The sequence below is a fragment of the Choloepus didactylus genome, chromosome 3 (genome assembly GCF_015220235.1).
Source record: "Choloepus didactylus isolate mChoDid1 chromosome 3, mChoDid1.pri, whole genome shotgun sequence".
NCBI classification, from domain to species: Eukaryota; Metazoa; Chordata; class Mammalia; order Pilosa; family Megalonychidae; genus Choloepus; species Choloepus didactylus.
Genome location: NC_051309.1, coordinates 145,889,702 through 145,914,357, shown reverse-complemented (window position 1 = coordinate 145,914,357; position 24,656 = coordinate 145,889,702). Strand labels below are relative to the sequence as shown.

Genomic DNA, 24,656 nt, shown 5'->3' with positions numbered 1-24,656 from the left:
TTTAATAACAATAGAGAATATATTCCATTTAATTTAGACAAATACCATTATTTTGTTTATCTGGAATTCTAACATGGTATCTAAATATTCCTTTAAAGAATAAATGGTTTCAAATACTTTGAGAATTATGGCGCTGATAATATTTACTGACATTTAGACACTTGTATTTCAAGTAGCTTCCTTCAAAACATCATTATAATAAGGAGATCAAATTAGTTACTTCCCCGAAAGATTGAAATTAGCGTTAATTTTCAAAGCAGAAGGTGTGCAAAATGCATGAATAGGATTGGTCATTCCTTAAATACAGGAATGTTGGGTCTGTAAAGACCTTTTATAGGAAACAACAATACTGTATCACAAAATTTACCCAACTACTCCTGATGTGCAAAGCTTTATCTTTTATATGAAAACAAAGCATAAATTCTAGCAATGTAAGGTGCAAAAAAGCAAGAATAAATATATACAACATTGTTTAAAAAATATATAGCCATATATCTAACAGCCTATTTAACTAAGGGTAAGATTTCACATAGCGTTAGAGAATTAAGCCATGGAAATAAGAGAAAAATCTTCTAGGTTAATAAATAAAATACTTGCTGAAAAATTTACATAAGCTTATTTTCAAGAGAGACAACCACAATGAAAAGACTTAGAAACTGTGTGTAAAAGCATGGCAAATTATTTAATATACTTGATAATATGACTTCCCCTAACATAATTCATTTATTTCGATATCAAAGTAAGTAGCAGATTAGAAGCAGGAAGTGCAGGCTTAGAGGGGAGTTGAAAAGCTGACAAAGGAAAAACGAGGATTGACCGTGGAGGATGGACACAGAAAACAACCCCGTCATACAGACACCTTAATTCAGTTTAGGAATCCCAAGATTACAGGCTTTAGTAGTTCCTTGAATAGGGTTGCCAGATAAAATACAGGATGCCCAGTTACATTTGAAATTCAGATAAACAACATATTTTACTTTTTAGTAAAAATAAATCCTATGCAATAAATGAGTATTCTGAGTTTTTATCTGCTAACTCTGGCAATCCTATTCTCAAGGAATTTGCTTCATGATCTCACAGATAACGCTAGTTATTGTGGAGGCAAGAGAAGTATTGCATTGTGATTTCTAATTATTTTGTAAGATTGTAGTTTGCAGAATCTATGAGGAGATAACGAAATGATATTCAGTTATCCCAAATATAAATTTATAATTAATGCCTGATTATCATGCATGGATAAAATCTTAATTCTCATTTAAATTACTTGTTTGCATTGTTATGAAATTTTAACACTGGTTTGTGAGTGAAATCCTTGTTTTTGTGGGATAGATATAAAATGGCCTTTCTTTGCACAACAAATATAATTTGCAATTATTTATTCTAACATCTAAGCTGAGGTATACGTTTAAGTTTTACATATCCCAGAAACTCATTAAAAGCACCTTCTCCCCACTTTTGATTTTAATCTATCAATGGCTGATTAGAAATTGCAAGAACGATGGATAGTAACCAAACTCAGCCTTAAAACACAATCACAAAATTGATAAATTGTTCAAAAAAATTATATCTTTCTGGTCAAAGTTTAAAATTCTAAGATTATGTTCTAATTAAATGTCAAGATTTAAATCCTTAAATAGTTACATTACCTTCCACAACTTTAAATTTTGCATTCAATCATAATCCATTTTAATTATTGCAAATATTTAAACACCTTATAAAGTGAAAGTGTCATTTTATACTTTTACTATCTATGAGTAGTATCACAATAATTAGCGGGAAAAGATCAAATTTTAAATTATAGACCATTTTGGAGGCCAACAATGAATTCAGATTAAACAGTATTGATGAAGTATTTATAAAAATAATATCTGTATCATTATTAAAACATGACAAATGTACAAGACTACCTACATATATCATAATAAAGTTCTTGCCAAAAAATCGGAATCTTGTAACATTACTAAAATTATAAAAACAGCATCTGAGATACCCATTAGTTGCTACAATAAAACACAAAAACACAGATAACTAAGAAAAATATTTGAACATTGCTTATGTGATAATTATTATCAGAATACCAAAGACTTAAGATTTGTTACATGAAAACTCCAGAAACCTAAAGGAAAACCAGATAAATTGCCTCCAGCCATAATTATACAAAAGTTTGGTCAACAACCAGCTGCCCATAATCACATATCGACTACGATTCTCTTTTTAAGTTCATTTTTAAGGTCATCTAATATTTAATTAATATTTACATATATGTTTGTAAATAACATATGACAGAAAATTGAAAACAGATTAGTGAAATTAGTAGTTGGTGATGATGAAGCATGAAGTTAAAAGGGTTGTGAAAGAGAAAGTAACGGATCAGAAAAATAGGATATAAGAACTCATAAAATTAAGGCCAGAATAAAAAGTATGAAAGTCACAGAAAACTGAAAATAGATGAAATCTAGAGGAGAGTATTTTAGGGCTGGAAACAGGTTGTTTTTGGCATTCTGGGGGAACATGAATTGCAGTATATTAATTTATCTTAGCCGGGGTAGAAACTAGACAGCTAAAGAGAAAAAATATGCTCCTTGCTTCATCGATTTTAGGATGTTTTATTTATTGACTCATGATGAAATCTACAAGCATCTATTGGGTGTCTGCTTTGCTCTGGACACAGTTCTGGGACATTGGACTCTGTAAATAAATATGTATGGATTTTGCTCTAAAAGAACTCACAGTACAATTGGCAAACTGGCATGAAAAAAAATTGTTTTACAGAATATTTTTAAAGCAACAATCATGTATAAGAATTTATAAGAAATTACCCAAAGAAGTACATGTATCTGTTTGGGTAAGAAGGCCTGAAAAAGCATGGTGTATCAAGAAATTGACAAATATTTGAATGACATGAACAAGAATTATAAAAAACTTTTAAAACTAGCAAAAATATGAATGTTATTGTAGTGGCAACAGAAAGCCTCTGTGCACTTCTTGGAGACACTCTAATTAGTACACAGTAAAAGACAGGTGGTTAAGTCGAAGAGACCTCATTGATTTTGGTGAGCTAATCAGAAAGGACTGGGTGTAGGGAACATTAGAAGAAAATGTGCATGTGTCTTCTCAAAGAGGCCAATAGAATACCTGGGGCTTATACTTTACATATCTGGAAATAGCTAGCATTCTGTCACTCTGAATTGTCAAAATGTAGCAAACCATTTTTGTAGCCGAAAAGACTGTCTGGGTAGTTTGTGTCCGATAACTCAATTCTAAAGATAAATGTGAAAGGAATAGAGTGCTGAAAGGAGCTGCTCAAAGAAGTGATTCTCTCCCACTATCTCAAGCCTCGGGTAGTATCAGCAGCAATAAAAGCTAGGAGCCTATAGAAGTACACTGAACATTTTTTTCTTACAAATTTTAATGAAGAAAAAATAAGGCACATGATCATAGTCTGACATTAAATTCACTTTATAGCTATGAGACTGAGTATTCTTTTTTTAAATAAAAGTTTGCTGCTGGGATTTATTCTTTCATAGAGAGACATTCACAGGTAAATCTCACCCTAGGATGATCTGGTTTTACAGTTCACAGAATTAGTGAAGACACAGGGAAATCTTTAATTATGGGATTTAAAATAATATATTTAAGTGATTAAATTTCCCATACAATTAATTGATCAAGTTGCTCCTATCCAAATATAATACCAGCCATATCTCATACATGTTATTATAGTTATAATCTTTCATTGTATCTACTTTTCATTTCCAAAAATCTTAAAAAAAAATAAAAAATGGAAACTACACTTGCTTTTTTCACTGCCTCACCACACTATAAAAAATTTATCATTTACAGTTTGGCATCTTACCTTTTCCATTGTACTGAAATGCACTTTCATGGGTATTCCTAATTGGTCATTAATCTCCAATCAATTTTGACTCCTTTCATGACCATGAACTTTTTTATTATTATTAGGAATGCAATCTTCTGCCAATCATCCAGTCTCAAGACTTGAGAATCATCCCTGATAACTATTTTCTCTGCTTTTTTATTGTTGTATCTAGTCCTCTAATCTTATAAATACATAATGTATGAATATATATATATATTTATATGAAATTGCTTTTCTCCAAAGCAATCTGCTCATGTTCATTCTCCATGAGGAACATTCTTGTTCAGGCTCTATTGCCAAAAGTCTTGTCAACTGCTCTAATACTGCACTGGTAAAAAATAGACAACACAATCCCACCCCACATATCCTTACTGACTTCCTTCTGAATAATGTCCAGTTTCTTAAGCCTGGGGGATAAGTAGTGTGTTGCTTACAAAGGCCCACTCCATAATCAGTTAGTCCCAAATAAAAAAAAAAAAAAAATGTCTCTCTTACTATTCAGCCATGAACAATTTACTGGACATCTCCATTCCTCAGTTTAAAATGGCAACAGTAAGAATACTCATTATATATGGTTATTGTGAAGATTAAATGCAATAATTTCTGAAAAATTCTGAGAACAGTGCCTGGCTCATAATAATAAGTTCTCAATAATTGTTAGCTACTATATACTATTGATATTATTATTGAAAATATCTTAATGTATCCAACACTTAACTTTTAAACCTCAACTTCCACTTTCCCCCCCCAAATTTATCTTTCAGATTTGACAGTGTGGGATATTCACTTCTCCTTAGGAATTATTTGCTCTCTAATTCTGCACCTTTGTTCATGCTGTTGCTTATTCCTAGCATGGCCTTTGTCTCTATCAGTTAAAATCATACAAAGAATACTTGAGTATTGGCCTCCAAGTACAGCACTGTGAAACCTTCCTTGATTATACTACAAGGGATCTTTCCAAAATATATTTGTTCTAATAAAGCAAATACCTTACTTATCTGTTAATGTGATGATGAGAAATTTAAAGCGACAAAGAATTATTGAATATCAATGTATTTTAGGAAGAGGGAAAATGCTTAATTGCAGTTGACCATGAGAGCTTCACTCACAAACACAGTATTCAATGAAAAGTAAATCTATTTTAAAATTGTTATTTCTGCCACAGTTGGGAAATAGTATTATTTAATGCAGGAAAATCAACATTTTATGAAAAACAAAAAAATTTTGTTTTTCTATGAGTCATGAATGTAAACAGAAATAATATATGATTCCTAAATGCAATTGTGTACTGGTCTTTAGTTGTTAGGTCTCTTATTATTCAGATAAAATAATACATATGAAAAATTGATGTAAAAGAAAGAAGATGGAAAGACATAGAATCATAAAAACACAAGAATTGCACAGAATCCAATGAATTAACCATAAGAAGAAAGTAAAGCTTGGGTGAATTCTTAGGCTTTCCTCAAACAGAATTGTGACATCATTGGCTAGTGCTGTCTGACTTTGAAAGACAGAGATAAAACATATAAATAACAATCTGATTGAGAAAATCCGGTTTATCACTATATTGGATTTTAGTGAAGGAAAAAGGAGGCAAGAAAGTCTTTAGGTTTCTATGTGTTCAAATATTGATATTCAGCACATATAGATATCTTCGGAATATTTTACAGAAAACTCAGTTTTCCACATGAACTGTTTTCAATTACTTTGTGTAAAGATTTTAGGACATCCATGGCCCACACAAGTATATCAGAACTCTTTGGAGGCTACAATACCTACTCTAAACCACAGAATTTACACTAATGGGCTAGTAGAATTGCCAAAATATAGGTAAGATAAATTGTATATTGCATAAAATTGTAACACTTTAACATTTTTTTTGACCTGAGGAAAGAAAGTTCTTTCTTTTCCTACAATCTTAAAAGATAATAAACTGCTTCCTATAATAAGATATGAACATCTGTTGTTTAAAAAAGAGTATTCTTTGTCAGCTTAATTTTACTGTTTGTTGTACATCATCAAGTATAGTCACTCATTGGTAAATATACAAATAAAGTAAATACACAAAATAAAGTAAAATAATGAGGATGTGAAAATTTAAAAGTTTTAATCGGGCCTTTGTGATTAACATCATCATAAAATGAATAAAGCTCAATTCTTGTTAGATATTACACTTTTGGTAATATACTATGTCCCATTGGTTTCACTGATTGGAAAAAAAATGGGATACTGTATTTTAAAATATATGTTTTATGTGAGAAAATATACATTGAAGATACAAACTAGTGATATATCGTGAAAAGAACATTTGACTCTGATTTTTCTTTGGGAGTAGAAGAGAACATAACCAGTTCTGTTTAAACCCAGAATTTTAATTTTGTCCATACTGAGGCTGATGTCATTGCTCCAATTTTAACTGAATATATGGTTGCCTAGAACACTTAACGAGTGCTTCCTTTGGGCCAGGCACTTAATGCTTTAAATATATTAATCCATTTAATCTCTGCAATGAGCTTTTGATGATCTGTGTCACAGATGAGGAAAATGAATTCAGAAAGGTTAAAGAAATTGCTGAGGTCAAACAACTAGTAACTGGTTGGATCAGTATTTGAACCACGGCAAACGCACCCCATAACTAGAGCTCTTAACCGCACCACATCACTTCTCTGAGATGAGAATGTAGAGAAATACCACACTTCTAAGTCCATAGTTGTTTATGAATCCAAAGAAAGTCATTTCATACTTTGAGAACAAATTCAGAAAATGTTAACTTCTGAAATTAAAATTTCCAAATTATAGTACAGTCAAAATAGATAAAATTAGTGATGCTTAGGAAAACCTATCCTAAAAATAAGACTAGATTATTTTTCAAGTATTCACTGAGAAGACCACAATCCAACCAGGTGAGCAGGTATATCTCATGTACACTGTAAAAGAAACTAAAAACTTTTCACTAATACTAAATGTAATATGCCCAAAGTTGATTTATTTCATATATATATATATGAATGGAGGGCTGGAGAGACAATGAGGTTTAGAAAAATAGTGTCATTCATTAAAAACGCTTTTGCATATTTCTAAGATGGTATGGAATAAATGATGCTAAGATGCCATAATCTGAGTATTTTGGTCTCTGCAGAAGGTATATTTCCATATATCAAATGAAGATGCATTAGGCTATGTATGATCACTAGTAATTAAGTTGATCTAATTCCATTTGCCATCCTAACCAGAGTTCTGATAGCATTTTAATTTTTCCTATGGAAAAATTTAAATTAAGATATTGATTTCTAATTTATACATCAGTTTGTGATGATTTCCATGAGCCCTGCTCATTTTCCTGTATAGCAGGCCTTGATGAAGTGTATATAATCTAGTTCTTGGGCAAACAAAACTGCCTGGAATATAAGAGGTGCTCAACAGTGAGTTTTCTTGAATGTGGGTCACACTGCTATTGTCAACAGCTTGAGAGGACCTGACTTAAACAGCTGGTTAAAAACTTTTTTTACAGTTTAAAGCTCTCATGTTGTTTCCTCATAATAAATAATAGCACTAAAAATAATAGAACCTATTGACATCATTTTGAAATCAGGAAAGTAAATTAAATGTGAAGAATTTAAAAGATTTTAAAAAGAACATAGATTTAAAATTAACTTTGAAGTAATATAATATGTCCTTTGTAAACTGTTTTAAATGTCTTAATTTAAAGGGAAGGTAACCTTCCCCATATTAGATATATTAACACACTTTATATAAGCATTATGAAAACACAATTTCTACAAAGAATTCCTACAAAGTAATTAATTTAAATTATTAAGAAGTACATTCGTAGATCTCAAGCTCAATTTTGAATGGAGAGATGAAAATTATTCAATGTTAAGTATTTTCTATAAATAATTCTAATATAAGCCTGAATTTAAAAAATACCTTTCCCAATAATTTCAGTATGAGTCAATATTTTGTTGTTATAATGAGAAATCATTATCTTCATGCCATTTTACAATATAATTTAAAAATATGGATTTTCTCAATCCCTAGGGTAATTCAAGTTCAAATGGTTAGAATTCACTCACACCTATGAACCAAAGGCATTCCTACATTGTCAATTACCAAATAATAATCATAAGTTATTCATGTATCTGATTGAAAAATTCTTTACTATAGTCTGAAATACAGAAGGCTTAGTCCCTGATCCTTGACTAATGAGAAAAACCGTCACCTTGTAACTTTTGTTGTATATTTATGAAATTGTTATATTTACCATGCCTTATTTCACCTATTCAGATATCCTGTCTATAAAATAGGCACTCAGTGAGTAGCTAACACTCTTATTATTAAATTTAGGTAGCATTAATGTTTAGCTAACATAACTCCCCATTTGACTATTCCCCTTTCATTTTATTTTTCTTAGGTGTACAGCAACAAAAAAAAGTTGCATTATATTCTATTATTCAAAATATCAATGTAAAATGCAATGGTCGTGCATGGCTCTCTGCTTTGTCTTTTAAAACAATTAATGAAAATCTGTATTACTACTAGGATTAAGGACGGCAGACAACTTGACCTTGAATCATTAATAATGACTGCTTCATTTGCATTTAATTGCAAGCCATTTCACAGCAATTGGTGCTAAGGATTTTCCATAAAATTCAGCACAGAATAATATGATGTCAAAAGTGGGAAACTCTCACTATAGGAAATAAGTCAGTGAAGTAAAAGAATGATTCGATGTTTTATGAAAAAGTCTAATATTTCAAATCTATAGTCATGTCTCCCTTTTGTATATTATTATTACAAAAATTTGAAGTCTTAAACCTTCAAGCTGTATTGCTTAATATGCATATTAACATATTATTATGAACATTAATATGTATATTAATATATGCAATCTATGTTATTTATTGTATATACAAAATATCATAGACATTTTTCACATGCAGCTTTTGCAGGCTACACATCTCCCCAAATTTTCTTCTAAAATTATGATACCTTAAGTTTTGTTCCTGGACGTTTTGCCTCCATTGCAATTCAGTATGTTTGGGAGAAAAAAGGTTTTAATTAACCAAATAATTCCCTCTTCAAAACTCTAAAGTTAAAAAGATAAAGCTCAACACAGAAACAGGAATGGAGGGAAACACAAAAGCCAAGGTTTGCCTCAATTGCCTCTCCTTCATACTTGAGTAAAATTGAGCTGCATCCCCTTCAGTCCTTTGCTAGCCCCTGCCTTGGAAAAGCATTCTGCAGGAAATAAAACATGACAGGGCTACAAAGTTATTATTCCCCCAAATCACAAATGGCTTATGCATTCATTTGTAGTTTATAAAGCTCTCTTGATAAAATGTTTCCATATCCCCCAGAGCAAATGCAAGTACTAGGGTCAAGTATTTCCTAAAATGCGTAATTTAAATCTCTCTGGATGTAGCATAGATCCATTTCCTCTTTCCCCTTCTCAACAGAGACAGATTAACTGATCACTATCTTATCTGTGTAGCATTTGTTTAAATACTTAACATTTACTATGTCACCTCACACCTTTTCTTCTCAAGTCACCATCTCTCAATCCTTTTAAACTCTCTTCAGATATCCTATTTACCAAAATGTTAATCTCTTTACTTTATTCAGAGTCTCCTTGAGGCTTCCAAGTGTATAATTTGCCACAGTTGCTTAATATGGGCTCAAAGAAGTGTGAAATGCAGAAATCTCGATTTTTTTACTCTTTTGTTATAATCTGGTATTCACATTAATATATTTAAATATTTGTTTCTATAAAAAACACCTCTACATTAACAGAAGATTATGTTTCAGTTAATAAGGAGATATTAAGGCAAGTATCAAACATTTCTGAAGAGAATGCCAAGATAGCAAAGGGAATCATATCCAAGGAGAACGCATACAACTAAATTAACTTTTCCGCTTAGGCGCTGATCTATAATAGGCTTTGCTGATGGCTTATCTTATATGATCAGAGAATAACTGGCTATATAACATTTTAGTCAATGTCAAGCATACTGCATTTATTTCAGTTATTCCAATTATATAAAGTTTTAAACTGGGAAAAACTCATCTTTGTTTATAGGTCAAGACAGTGGTAATTACTGGTGTGCTAGTGACTGGAAGGGGGAAATACTGGACGTGTTGGTAAAGTAGTAATGTTTTGGTTACTGCACACAGTACCTGGTAATGTTATACCCACTGATTACACAGACATGCTCATTGTGAAAATCGCTTTATGCATTTAGGATTTTTCTAGTTTCCTATAAGCATACTATACTGAAACCTTTTAAAAAATAAAAATACTTAAGGAACAGCAACCTATTGCTATCTATTAGCCTTATGTCACTCATGAACCATACCAAATAACTGTATACACAAATAATTAGGAGAAAATTGTGGAAATTTGAACAATAACTAGATAGTCAATGATAGCAAGAAATCCATTTTGTTAGGAGGAATATTATTCTTGTGGTTTCGTTAAAAATGAAGTTTATTTTTAATAAGCACATGTTGAAATGTTAATGGGTGAAACATTAAGATCTCTGGATTTGCTTTTAAAAATCTGAGTGAAGGGACAGACGTGTTAGGGTGTAGATGAAACAATTTTTGTCAAGAGTTGATAACTGTTTAAGTGAAGTGATGGAAAATATGGGGAGTTTAGTACACTATTTCTCTCCTTTTGTGTATGTTTGAAATTTTTCATCATAAAAAATGTTTAAAAATATCACTTAGTAGAACTTGATTCAGTATTAATACTGTTTTCTATTGACCGTTCTTATCAAAAAGATTTAGGTAAGTCAATGATCAAGATACATCTATCAATACATAAGTAGATATTTTTGGTATGGCCTCCAATGTAATCATCTGATGTTTAATTCTATAGGAATTAAACCCAAAATGGCACTCTTAGTGAACAACAAATTCCGGCATCAGGCACATTAGTGAGAAAAAATGTACATGGACTTTATATAATTTTACAAGTTAGCCTCTAGGTTCCCCATACATTTTCTAAGTACAAAATATATGGCAATTGTCAAACTATCACATTAACACCAAATTCTCTGAATCTATTCCTACCAGTTTAATTAAACCTATGTGTAGAACATTTTATTGTACATAGACCATTATACTATTATGGGATATTATTGTACATAGACTATTATACTATTATGGGATATTCCTTCTCTCTAATCAAGACGACTTTATTATATCTACTCTGATTACTGTTTCCATCATTGTCTCAGAACCTTCTATTATTCATTGTACCATAATTGACAAAAACCCACGATATCATGTTTACTTATATATGTGATGAGAGAATGCCTCCCCTCCCTGTGGCTATTTTCTTTTCCAGGGAGATTCAAAACTTAATCAATAATATATAGATTTCATACTGGTTTTACTTACAAATTACTTCTATACTTATGTCTCTTTTTTTAAGACACTTATTTGAAAATTTTAACAAATACGTTTTAAAATATACTTTTTATGGAATAAAGTAGTAATTATTTAATTTTAAGCCCCAAATAGCTATAGGCACATATATAAGCTTCAAAACACTTGGTGTTAAACTAAATCTAATTTTCTAGTATGTGTAAAGATATGATAATTAAATATCTAGAACAGACAATGTTGGAATTTAGTGTAGGATTCTGGTTAATGTCAACATGAAGAAAGAAAGGAGCCCTACACATTTATGCAAGGAGTAAAAATAATGTCTTCCTCATACGTAAACACTGGAACCAGAACACCTATTTCCTTCACAGTGTCATGGTTAATTTTGCCACATTTAAGCAATATGAACAGGTGCTCAGAAAAAAAAAAAATTTTCATCCAATCCAAAAAAAAATAAAAGAATAGACCAAGATGTATTTTATCACTTAATCTAGTTTTCAACAAACACCATATTGTCATGTTACCAGCTTCTTATTTAAAAAGTCACCATTAGTCAAATAAATTTACTCTTGTGTTAAACATAATCACAGCCTGTACTTTCTCTGATAATTGATGGACATAAGTTAATTAAAAACATAGTGCCTCTATATGGGATGTATATATGTGCAAGTGTATCCACACAATTGAATCATGAAACATAGAAAATATATTTATAATCACTTGTTGAACTCAATGACTTAAAAGCTATTATTCATAATTTATATGAACACTGTATTGTATGTAAATAGAAATTTTTCAAAATGAGGTTTAAATATCACCCTCTACAATCCTAACAGTTAAAAGAAATGTATCTCTGGAGAAAAGAATGAAGGTAAGTGCCTTGCCATTTAACATATATAATGTATAGCTATGTTTGCATACCATGCATAATTATAGAATAAGAAATAAAACCCACACTAATAAATTGTAACTCATATTAGCTGCAAAATTAATAACTTCCAATTTGTTTCCCCCCATGTTCCTTTCATATGTAATTATATTTTGGGGTTCAATTTTTTTTTCCAAATTAAGTCAAGTTTTGTAGTGATTAGGAAGTCTTACTGGACCTTGATATAACACTTCAAGGATTTTGTTATACTTTGGTAAATATTAAATTGACTCACATTATGCTAAGTCTTCATTCAGTGCTATTATTTAATCTTGAACAATGAACTTCACACTCTGAAATGGTTTCCAAGATGTATTATCTAAACGAGGTTAATTTCTTAAAAAAAGGATTTCGGAAGACGCAGACTCACCCAAAAAAAGTCTGGCACATAGAGTATTGAATAATGTTTAATGATTTTTATAGGCAATTGAATTAGTAAATTCCAGACTTATATATACAATATCTTTATAAATTAATGCATTTAAATTTTGACCCATAAATCTTCGGAATGATGAAGCAGGAAAAAATTACCAAACAGATAATCTTTTTCATTGAATAATTCTAGTTTATATTTTAATTGCTAATCTTCTTTTCTTAGGCTCATATGATGAACAGAATGCTTATAAGGGTTACTTCCAATGTACAAAATAAGAAAAGATGGAAATGCTCTGTAATATAAAATGAGGTATGTAAATAACATTGATATACTAAATGGCAACTCAATAAATGCAAAGAATGTATGAAATAAACTGCTTAAAATAACAAATGATCACATACTAAAGGACTGTTAAATATTGAATAAACAAAACTATAACTTTTACCAATTGCCTTCTCTATAGCCCCTAAATGTACAACCCTGTCTTTAACCATATATCTGTGAACTCACAAATGTATGGACATGCCAATAAAGAACTTCTACATGGAAATTAAACAAGAAAAAAAAAAAGTCACTAAACCAGAGGGAAATATGTACACTTTAGAATTACAAAACAAAAACAAAAACAAAACAAGATGAGAGCTAAAATATGAAATATGTGAGACCAGGTAAGAAAGAGGAGTAATTAAAATTTTATGAGAGTTGAGAAATAAGTCGTAAATTTAACTCCTTCTTAAGATAGGAAATAAGTTCTTAAAACAAATCAAAAGAAGTTTAAAATTCAAAAATATTGACATCTCAGTCATATTTTACAAAACACCCTATTAGGTGTATTTAAATATTTTGAAAGAGTTCAAACTCAATTTCTCCTCTTAAAGAAACTGTAGATGCTAGCTAGCAGGAAATAAAGCTAAAATAAAACATTTTAACAAATGGAAGAAAAGGATAAACTTTGCCTGGAGATATCATCAAAAAGTTATTGTGTGCAGATGTGTGCATAAAGAACACGTAATGGTAACATTGAAGAAAATTTCAGTACTGTAATAACAGCATTCATTTTCATCACATAATTATTTAGCATTTAGAATATGCTATAGTTGGGAAACTATGCAAAAACAGTAATTGTATCAGGAATATAAAACAGTAGAGGTGAAGCAGATTTTAGTCAAGTTAATAAATGGTGAAAAAGTACTTGCAAAACACAATAGTTAATATGATCACGTAAATTTTGTTTTTAGAATAGGAAGCTGCATAAAACACAGGTTTAATAATCAAAATAATATCTATTAGATTTGATGTCATATTAAAATGACACTTTAAATATGCAGAAGGTATAAGGATAAAACTATGTTGATAAAAGAAACTAGGAACCTTTCTTCATGAAAAGGAATAAAAATTTCTTGAATATTAACTTTGCCCAAAGGCACAAATTTTAAATGACATGAGCTAAGTCACAAAGACGCACCATGTCTGAATAAGTAAAAAATAAATTCTGTGTAGAGAAATTGCCAGATGTGTGGCTATAATATGAACTGCTCTGTTTTGTATCTGCAACTCAGAATGATTGTTATAGCTTTAGCTTTAAATCATATTAGTTAAGATAGATCATTATCTGATAACTAAAGAAGAAGAAACAAGATAATATCTCATTTATCTAGAGTTGTAAATAGGTTCAGTAACATCAGTTAACTGTGGTAGTAATATGACTTGTGGATAGATTAACATTTTTCAAAGAATTAGAATGTAATGAAACTCAGTGAACACTGAACTCTAATTGTAAGATATAAAGAGAATATGAACTGAGGTTGATTTTTTTCTGATTCTGTGCTACCATTTGTTTTCTGCTCAGCAGATTTGAGGTCAGAAAACTATTTTGATAATGGGAGATTTATGCTCAGTTTCTGAATGAAGAAATTTAATGGAAAAACAGAATGGCTATTGTATGATTCTAGGGTCACAGATTTGTCACAAACTGATAAACTAAAAAAGACAAAATTAGGTTCACAAATCTAGAAGTATACTTATAAAAAAGAGTGAGGGTACAAACAATTCAGAAAAAAGGTGACATAAAAAATAGCACAACTCAGAGGAAAAGAGAACAGAAATAAATATATTTGCTAGAAAAGAAAAAAAAATTCTTAAGAAAGATGTTCATTCACTTAGAGATGCATGAACCTATAAACAGAAATGGTAAACAGGCCTTATATTAAAATACTTATTTGTGGACTTTAACATTTGATAAGTTGATACCATATTTATGATATTATAAGAATATACAAATCCCAAAGCAAACACTGCACAGCAGTATGTCAACAGAAGGGTACTGTATACTACTAATAAGTAAAGTCCTTTAATTTTGAATTGCATATATGCTCTTTCCACACTATTGAGTTCTAAAACCTATGAAAACTCTCAAAAAGGAGAATGAGATAATGAATGGATTGCAAGAGATGTTAGGAACCAAAACATGTTCTACAATTCCTAGAAGAAATGCAAAACTGGAAGAAACAAATGTAAAGTGCTCCATAGAAATAATAGATGCTTAAAAGAATTTTCCCTAAACGAGGTTTATGGAGCTAGTAAAGTGTCACCAATATTTTAAACACAATGTTTCAAAGTTCTGACATCATTTTTTTGTTATGATATGGATGAGTTGAATTGAAATTTCAAAAAAGTTCACCAGTTGGGAAAAATAAAGTGAGATCAGAAAATAGAGTGAATTTTGGCCCACACTGACATTTGGTCTAAATGTTACATATAAAGGCAGTTGTGAAACCTGACATTTTTCAATAGACAATCCCTTCTAATCCCATTATTCTAGAAAAATCCCATGGATTTAGGAATTGAAGTATCATTATGACAATGCAGTTTTTTTCACTTTATTCACTATAATTTATTAATTGCATGATTCATTAAAAAAAGATTTTCACAATTATGTTTTAAATTAAATTTTATTGGTTATTTATTTTATGATTGTGTTCAGTTCTCAGGGAGTGAGCATCTTAATTCACAAGAAATCTATGAATTTCCAAATAATAATTCTTATATTTTTATGCTGTACTGTTTATGCTATATTGGAAATGAACAGCACTCTAGTTTACTGAAATTGAAACTCTGCTTTAAAGATGACATAAAAAAATGCAAAGTCAAAATCACAAGCAAGAATGATTATAAAAATAATATTAAAGAGTACTGTTTCAATCATTGGGGCTTTTCTAAATTATAGCTTTTCTCAATAAAACCCTTAAACTTAATGTTCCTTATTTACCGAGAGTATCCAAATATTTTATATATGTAAATTTTCAGAAAAAGTATTTAAAATAAGATGTTTATAATTCCAAACAAATTCTTGAATTCTTCCTTATAAAAATACAATGTTATTTTAAAACTCTAAAAAAGTTTTTCTTGTTTCATTTTAATATTACTGTTTAGTGTTGGAAACAATTCGTCAATTTTAATTAAAAGTTAAAGTAGTATTTTAGTATTTTCTTTATAACTCAAAAATTAGAACCAAAGCAAAGCTAAAATTCATTAACATTATAAGGTAAATTTAAAGACTAAATCTAAATCTAAATCTAAACACATATTCTACATTTTTAAATTTCTTTCCTCAGTCTTTTAGTGTATCTCTTTGCTCCCTTTAAGAGTATTAACAAACATTATAACAAAAATGATAAACAGGATGTTTATTAAGTGCTCATGACTAAATAGGCAAGTATTTATAGATGTGTTCACAATTACTCCTGATGAAAAAAAAAAGTTTTATTTCATTGAACACATCAGATGTATTTTTCATGGGTCTTTTCTTATACTTAAAAAAAAAAAGAAATGTGATTATACTCAGGCAATTTAAAAAAAATCTAATGCATGTTTTATAATGTTTGCATACATCTAATATGTTTAAAAATTGTTTTTTTGTAGTTTTTATTTTAACATTAGCAATCAGAGGTACAGAAATTTAAAGATCTTGGGTATAGACAATGATCTCATTCATATTATTAAGCATATCACCAGTTCCCTGTCATTATTTTGTAAATAACAGTGGCTGACTGATTGGGCTTTTTTAGAGCTGTACGAAAGTAACTAAATATACAGCTACGTTTCACAACATCAAATGGACATTATGTTCGTTATGAAACTAAATGCACATTTAGAACAAGAAACTGGTACCTCAATACTTATTTAAACATTCTGATTAAAAGCAAGTAATTAGTGTCAATTTTTAGCTTCTTGAATTACATAAGAGACATGTTTTACAATTTAGAAGATGAGAATATTTCCATTCCTGATATTAAATGACTAGAACTAACAAGTATAAGTATATGAATTTGGGTAACAAGGTGGTCAGGAATGGGTTTGTCATTGACAATGCCTATTAAACAAGAGCCATGACTGAATTTTAAACATAATTATGTGAGTCTAAGATGGCAGTAAATACTAAAAGTTAAAAAAAAATGAATTCAGATATGATTAGGGTTACATGAAGAACTAAGGACAATAAACGTAAAAACAATACCATAGCTATTTTTCTGCTGATTTTCCAGGTCACACCTCAACCCAAACCCTAAACTTTGAGTGCTGTGAGCTGGCTAAAGCAAACAAGGTAAAAACAAACTATTATTAAAAACTAATTTATTCTAACACATATACCTGGAAAATATTATGCAAACAAGTCTAATTGTTCTTAATAAAATAATAGATGCATCTATTGATTTCTAGCAACATACGTAACTGGTAACAACTTTCATAATCCTTGAAATCAGATTTCTAAATGAAAACACTAGATTTTTAAAGATTTGAGTCCCTTGCATTAAAATATATGCAGCACTAACATTTTAATCTTAAAATATTGTTAAAATTATTCTTAAAATCAAAAAGAAAAACGTCATTGGGGAGGAGATATTTGCAACCATTTAAATTTCAGCTCTTTATGTAAGTGTAACTTCACCAAGGGTAATACTAACATCCAAAGAGGATGGATTGATTTTTTTCACTATATTAGGTTTCCCTGCTTATACATATTAATAATAAATACTTATATTTATTTAGAAGTACAAATTTTAATTACTCTGAATCATATGCCCTTTGATTTATGTCACGAAATTATTGATAATGTATCTCTATAATGTATATTCTTAGTTTATGTGAAACAATAGTGAACATATGCTATTAAAATTTTGGAAAAGTTTGTGTTTTTTGATAACGAATAACATTCAAAATACAGAATTCAATTTGAGGGCAAAGGCTACATTAAAGTCCTCATTTATTAAGGAAATTAGAGTGGGGCTACTTTAAATAACTGGTTATATGGCTGTGTATATTAAACTTTGGGACTTTAACATCCAAATGATATCCTAGTTATTATAGTAAATATTTCTGTACTTTATTTTCCTTAAGCATTTATGCTGTCATATTTTATGACTCTAAAATATAAAGCAAAACAAATATCAATGATTTATAGGAAGGCACAATTATTTGGTTTTGAAATGCTGAAGTACTACATCATGCTGTGGTAATGGCATTTCTAAGTAATTTGAAAAACTGAACATAATTCTTCATAAAAAATGAAAACACAACCTATTTGTTCATTACTGACATCACAATGTATATCTCTGATGAAAGACCAACTCCTTTAATCATACACACACACTTGTCTATTCTTACTGTCTACTGTCATGGTCTCAAAATGCACTCAATCCATGCCTTTCACCTTATACATTCATAGGACATAAAATATACATTATTTCAGTTTTATATTTCCTTTAAGTTTGATTTTTTATATTTTCCTCCCATGTCAGCAACCATAAAAATATAAAATAAGATACAGCTATAATCTAACTCATCTTTTGTTTCTAGCTTATGGTCCCATGACTTTTTTGCACTGGAAGATGAAAGTAAAAGAACAAAATACCACGTACAATGAATTTGCTATACAAGATAGTAGTTATTTTTGTTTGAGATGTTATGAGTTTCATCTTTATCAAATATTATTTTATGTGGCATGACCAAGACATTGAATTTTCAGTCATATTTATCTATTAACTTAAAGGAAAGAATTCCTATGGAGTAGAGAATAAATGAGATAGTTCAAGTGATAAGATCCTCAAATGAATATACTATAGAATCTCAAAGAACTTTTATTGTTCACAGTGGTTGTATATAAGAATCACCTGGAAAATATGGTCCCAGTATTGAAAGAGCTGAGTATAAATATCAATGACTTAATGTTAAAAAAGCCTGCTATTTTAAATAAATGAAGAATATTCCTGTATCGATGTATTTACATCACGCAATTCCTCTGATTCTGATCAGAGACCTGAATCGATATCAACATATTACTAAATTATGTTAAATGATCAAAATGACACCTGTACTGTTTTCTGGATTCTGCTTAAGATGTTTAGTGTCACTGTGGTGAAAGGATGATTAGGCGATAATATTTGTATACACAAGAAAATGAGATCTCTCCTGAGATTCAAGTGTCAAGAGAGAAGTTCTTCTGCCTTAATTTAGCCCTTCAAAATGCACGAAATTCAATCAAGCAAGGAAGCAATATTCAAAAGAAATATTAAGAGCATTTGAAAATGTTTTCCTCAATAAAGCAAAAGTTATGTTTTCATTGCTGTTAAGAATGATGTCCTAACACCACGAATCTATCCTCCTGTTAAGTATATTTTAAAGTGTTGTCTGAATCCAAGAGTCACAGTTTATCTGTTCTTTGTGATAACAGCCCAAGCTCTATTTTTCCTAAGAAGAATGGAGCACTGAACTTTATTTCCTCAAAGAGAATACTTTGATACAGCCTTTTGTGTAATACTTACTCAAATATGGTGGTTTGTAAGGCGCTCGTGTATTAGACAGCAGTCCATCCAGCTCCTTCCTCTCCAGAGTACTATGAAGGGCCTTCTCTTTGCCAAAGGTGGAGAAGGACCGCTCAGCCCCAGGCTGGGCTTCGGGAGTCTCAAACACCTCAGTGTCTGGAACAGAGTCCATGCCGGGAACATGCAGATTACTGCGGTAATCGGCAGCCTGACGTCCATCAGAAGGGACGAAAGAAGGCATCCAGCACCGATCTGAGTGGCCCAGGGCTTTACATTCCTCGGTACAGTTGGAGAAGAGATCCATACCTAGAAGCAGAAAAAGAAATAAACTACAAATGTAGGCTTCAGAGACATGACCAGCTACTTACTGCTGAAAGACTATGGATACCTTAAACTGTGATGGCTGAAGGTGTCTAAACAAATCTTTCTTGTCTTAACCTGACAGAAAGCAAAAATCTCTTTGTATCATTTCATGCATCACTTTAAAAAGAGAAAATGATCTGCAAACATAAAGGGTAAGACTCTTCTGGCAAAGAGGTCTCTGAAACAGGTATTTCTAAACTACTCAAGGTTTTGAGAAGAAATGTTCTAAGTGAGCTATTCAAATAATTAGGAAGGTGTGAGTAAAGAATGAAAGTTTTTAAAAGTCTCTTGTGATGTTCATAACAAAGAAAAGACCTAGTGTCAAACCTTCGTAATCCATAACAATAAACCAACTGACATTTTTTTCATGGAACAAAATGGAAGAAATGTGTCAAGTATTAGCAATGATATTTAGATTATGAAATCGGGGCACGAAACATAAAGTAAGACAACAGAAATATGGCTGGCACAGAGATAAACTAGTAAAAAGCAAGAATGAAACAAGATTTCAGGCACAGAGAAGAGCAAGCTTTCCTATGTTCCTAGGAAATGACTTCCTAAAAGGAATTTCTCAATGATACCCTACAAACCACTTATCATTTACCACCTTAGACAAACCCAGAACAAATGACTGTAATTAGTGAAACCAAGGTAACCAAGGGCAGCATGAGTCAGCTGCAGATACTATTGACAAATATCTTATTACTTGTTCTATACTGGAAAACACTTGTCCCAGTCAATGCAGAACTGTTTACTTAGACATCCTCTGATACCAAGAATTCAAAGGGCAACCTCAAATTCTAAATATCATCTGATTAAGACTCAAGCAAACTCATTCAATTTCTTAAGTAAAGCTTTACAATTTTTAGAACTCTAAAATACTGATATTCCCTCTGATATTTAGTACTATAAACAACAGCAAGTACATAAGCAGAAATAGAATTTTGGTATTTTTCAAAACATTGTAACAAATTTATTGAATATGTTTTAGAACAAGAACCATTTGAAATAATCAGAGTATAATTTGTCTATACAGAAAAAACTCTCAAATGTGTGACTAATCTGGTAAAACTAGATTTTTTTTTTTTAACAAGGTAAGAGTTATTTAATGAGCATATTTCTTTCTTCTATGAATATGAGTTGAACTCTTGACTACTTTTTTAAATTTCCTGACAGTATTCTGTCGTGCATGGATTTATATGTGTGTGTATGTGTGTGCATTATATATATTAATATCTGCATATGTCAAAATGAATAAAATACATTTTCAAAATTATGAACACCTGAGATGACCCATAATTTTTGGAGCTAACAGTTAATTAGGTAAATTATTTTTAAAGAAATAATAACAAGTTTCTTACCATATATTAATCTCCCTTTATAATGACTTTTTATTTTAAATTAAACTATGTATAATGCCAGGTCTGACTTCAAGTATAGCATTCCATTGATGATTGTCATGCATAAGCCTGGAAATAAATTGCTGATCTGTGAACTGTTGAGGAAAGTAAACGTGAGCTGAAGTTGGATTAAGTAACCAGACTGAGAACAGCATGTAAAACATGTAACTGTTTCACTGAACTCCAGAGAAGGTCAGTTCTTTATCCGATTTCTGCAAGAAGATATGTAGGAAAGAAAAAGAGAAAGAGATGGAGGATGTCCTGGATAGATATTTACAAACAAGATAGGGAGATGTTACTAGATAGAGGTTTACATTTTGACACACTGTACCAAAAATGCTCCCTAAGAATGATGAGTACGGCTTTTCTGATAGATGAAAATACCTTTACTAGTAAAATTATTGTGGAAAACTACTTATTTTAAAACTAAATTTAAGTTACATTAAATTTGGAGAGTTGATGGAATTAGATTCACATGTTAAGATAGAATTGTTATTAGATCCTGCTAAAGATGAGTATGGATGCAAAATTTGGAATAAACAAAATTTATCCTTACATGAATTATTGATATTGTTTTAAATATATCATTTAAGACCATCCACAATCTTTCACATCTTTTTCAGCACCCATGCCCAAATAACTTTTTAATTTTGAATATGTTAATCTCACATAGGAAAAGTTTAATAAACTAGTGTCTCAACATTAATAGTAAAATAATGTCTGATTTGTTAGAAGGTAATTTTAATAGAATTATTTTCATAGGTAATTTATTCTCAGTTATGCCCATTTTCTTTTCTTGAAAGTGCATGAATTGCCCTGCCACTCAATTATTAGAAGCTAGTACAAAATTCCCTTATCTGATGCAATAAAGTTCATGTGAGTTGAAAATTTGTATGGAAAAAAGACATCATTTGTATACCAAGAAAAGAGAGGAATACAAAGTTTCTTTGTTGGGAGAATAGTGTCACTTGAAGGAAAGAAAAGAAACCTTGTAAAAAATGATTTTAATAAAGTTAATGTTTTTAAACTGTAATTCCCATTGTAATAATATACAGATTTACATAACTAGAATGGAAAATACGGTGACTCAAATTGTGCAAGAAGATGTTGCACCGTTTTTATCAATAAAAGGAACATGTCTATTTGTCATTTGGAAAATATCAGATATATCAAAGGATATAAAAAACAAATAGAATAAATAGGAAATCAATAAACTTCTAATAAGTAACAGAAAAAATATTGAAAATGGATTTTTTTTCATTCATCTGCCTTTTACATACATATTATGTGAATCAAATAAATTTATCCCATCAGCTGTCCTTGCCTGAGGGAGCCATTATATGATGAACAGTGTTTTATATTTTGTAATTTATCACTAATCCCACTAAATATCACCAAGTAAGCAGAAATATATTTAAGTTTTGTTGTGATACATGACTATCTGATGCCAAAGGATGCCAGATATTACAGTATATATGACATTAAAATGCATATTTTGATGTTGCTGTCAGAATTTTTAATGGCTCAAATTGAAGGCCCAAGAGAAACTGTTTAACTTGATTTTTTCAAATACTCTTGCCATAGAACCCATGGGATTTATATAGCAAAAAAATGTAGGCCAAACCTCATTTCTGAAATCTTGGTAATTTCTAAGATATGTTTCAACATACATATTTTACTTGAAATCTCTTTTTCTAGTTATTTATTTTTCCACTTCTCAGAAATAATCTGTTCTGCAAGGCATGACAGCTGACGTGATAGACTGCCTGTTATGTAAAGGTATATTTAGACAAATTTTAAAATACATATTTTCAACTGGCAAGTAACTTGTCCTTTATAGTCAGAGACAATGGATATTACCACTGATAACAAATTGTTTCAAAAATATTAGAATTTTATTCGATTTGTGCCATTTTCTGAAGAATGCAATATTATAACATTACTGTGTACATTTTTCTCATGCAACAAGCCTTTGTAAAAATGCTTTTTTTTCCCAAACACAATAAATAAACTTTAAAACAAACCAATACCTTCCATTTTTTGAAGAAATTTCCAGTGTTTTTTTTAACTACCTATGACTGGACAACTTTGAGATATTAATTGTAGGCATAAAAAATTATAATTTTTAGGAAAATAAGATTTGGGGGACAGAAAACTATCAACATCACTCACTCCAAAAAGACTGAAACATACACAACAAAATTTTCTTCCTAACTATCATCCTTCAACATATTTATATTTTTATCCATTTTCTCTCAATATTTTGTCTTATATATTTTTCCAATTATATATCTCTCCACATTATGTAAAGTTGTAGCTCAGAATTCACCAGAAGTCTGAAGAAGTATTTTTAAACACTTGTATTCATTTTATTTATAAACCCAGAAGCTAATTTGTGAATATCTAAATTCTTATGGAAGTTAGGGAATACATATTTTATGAGGAACCAAGAATTCTGTCATTAGTATTGTAATAGTGCAATGCCTGAATAGATTCCATGATATATTTTACCCACTAGTTCGATAATATTGGCAATTCATATCAGTTTATTATTTAATTTAGAGCCAAAGTTTGACCATGCATAATACATAACAATGAAGAACTAAACACATTTAGAAGCTAAATTCCCTTATAACTGAAAGAAAAATTTACAAGAGAAAGTTGATAATTTTCAGATAAACTATGTTAAATAACAAGCAACCTGAAGTGAATCACTTCCTGGAGTTCTCCTTTTCAACATGTTTTTTTCCAAGGAGGTACAAAGTATTAGAATAAATTGATAATTAGCCCCATTACTATGCACATTGTAGGTATTTAATAAATATAAAAATACTTTCTCCTAAACAGATATCCTTATATATACCTCCAATAATTCTAAAAGTGTTTAAGAATATACAACTAACAATGTCTTTTACCTCCAATAATACTAAAAATGTTTAAGAATATACAACTAACAATGTCTTATCAGTATTTTAAGTAAGAAAAAATGAACTTTTAATCTAATGGTATAATTTTCAAATTCTGAGTTACAGCAGAATAAACAAAATTGAAACTATTTTTCTTTAAAGTCTATTTTGATTTTCTTGGTCATTTTAAGATGTGATAAATCAGTTTTTCCTCTTGTGACGGTTTATGCATGCATTTACCACATCTCCTTGGACTTCTGCCATATTTAACCATTATATCAGTAATAGTGTGCTGAAAAAAACAGAAACACCTTGACAAGGCTATAGAAAGAAAGTGCCACAGAGCTGTGGTTAAGTCGAAGAATTTCACACATGGAGCCAGGTGCAGTGGAAAACTAAAAAAGCTTATGTGACTCTCTCTGCAGCTGCCTCAGTGTTTAAAGCCCTTCTATGAACAAGATTGGTGACCACAAATGGCTTAGAGAACAGAAAGCAAGAAGGGGAAAAAAGGAAAGAAAAAAAAGAGAAAACTATTCATAGAATAAATGGATGGCATATCTAATAAATAAATACAAAGTAATGCTAACAAAGAA

The 24,656-nt window shown here is 30.3% G+C and overlaps 1 protein-coding gene across 2 annotated transcripts in view; it reads right to left on the bottom strand.

Annotated features, from left to right (window-relative positions):
• The window catches only part of PCDH10 (protocadherin 10), a 46,600-nt gene that overhangs the window by 13,521 nt on the left and 8,423 nt on the right, over positions 1 to 24,656 (bottom strand). The window contains exons 4-5 of one of the 2 annotated variants that reach the window (XM_037830668.1): positions 19,395 to 19,700; positions 12,602 to 12,865 (exon numbers count right to left, since the gene is read on the bottom strand). In XM_037830668.1, the coding sequence (XP_037686596.1) occupies positions 12,798 to 12,865; positions 19,395 to 19,700 (374 nt within the window). In that variant the 3' untranslated portion in view covers positions 12,602 to 12,797. Of the gene's footprint in view, positions 1 to 12,601; positions 12,866 to 19,394; positions 19,701 to 24,656 lie in introns of those variants that run through there. The other variant, XM_037830669.1, reaches the window with a different exon arrangement.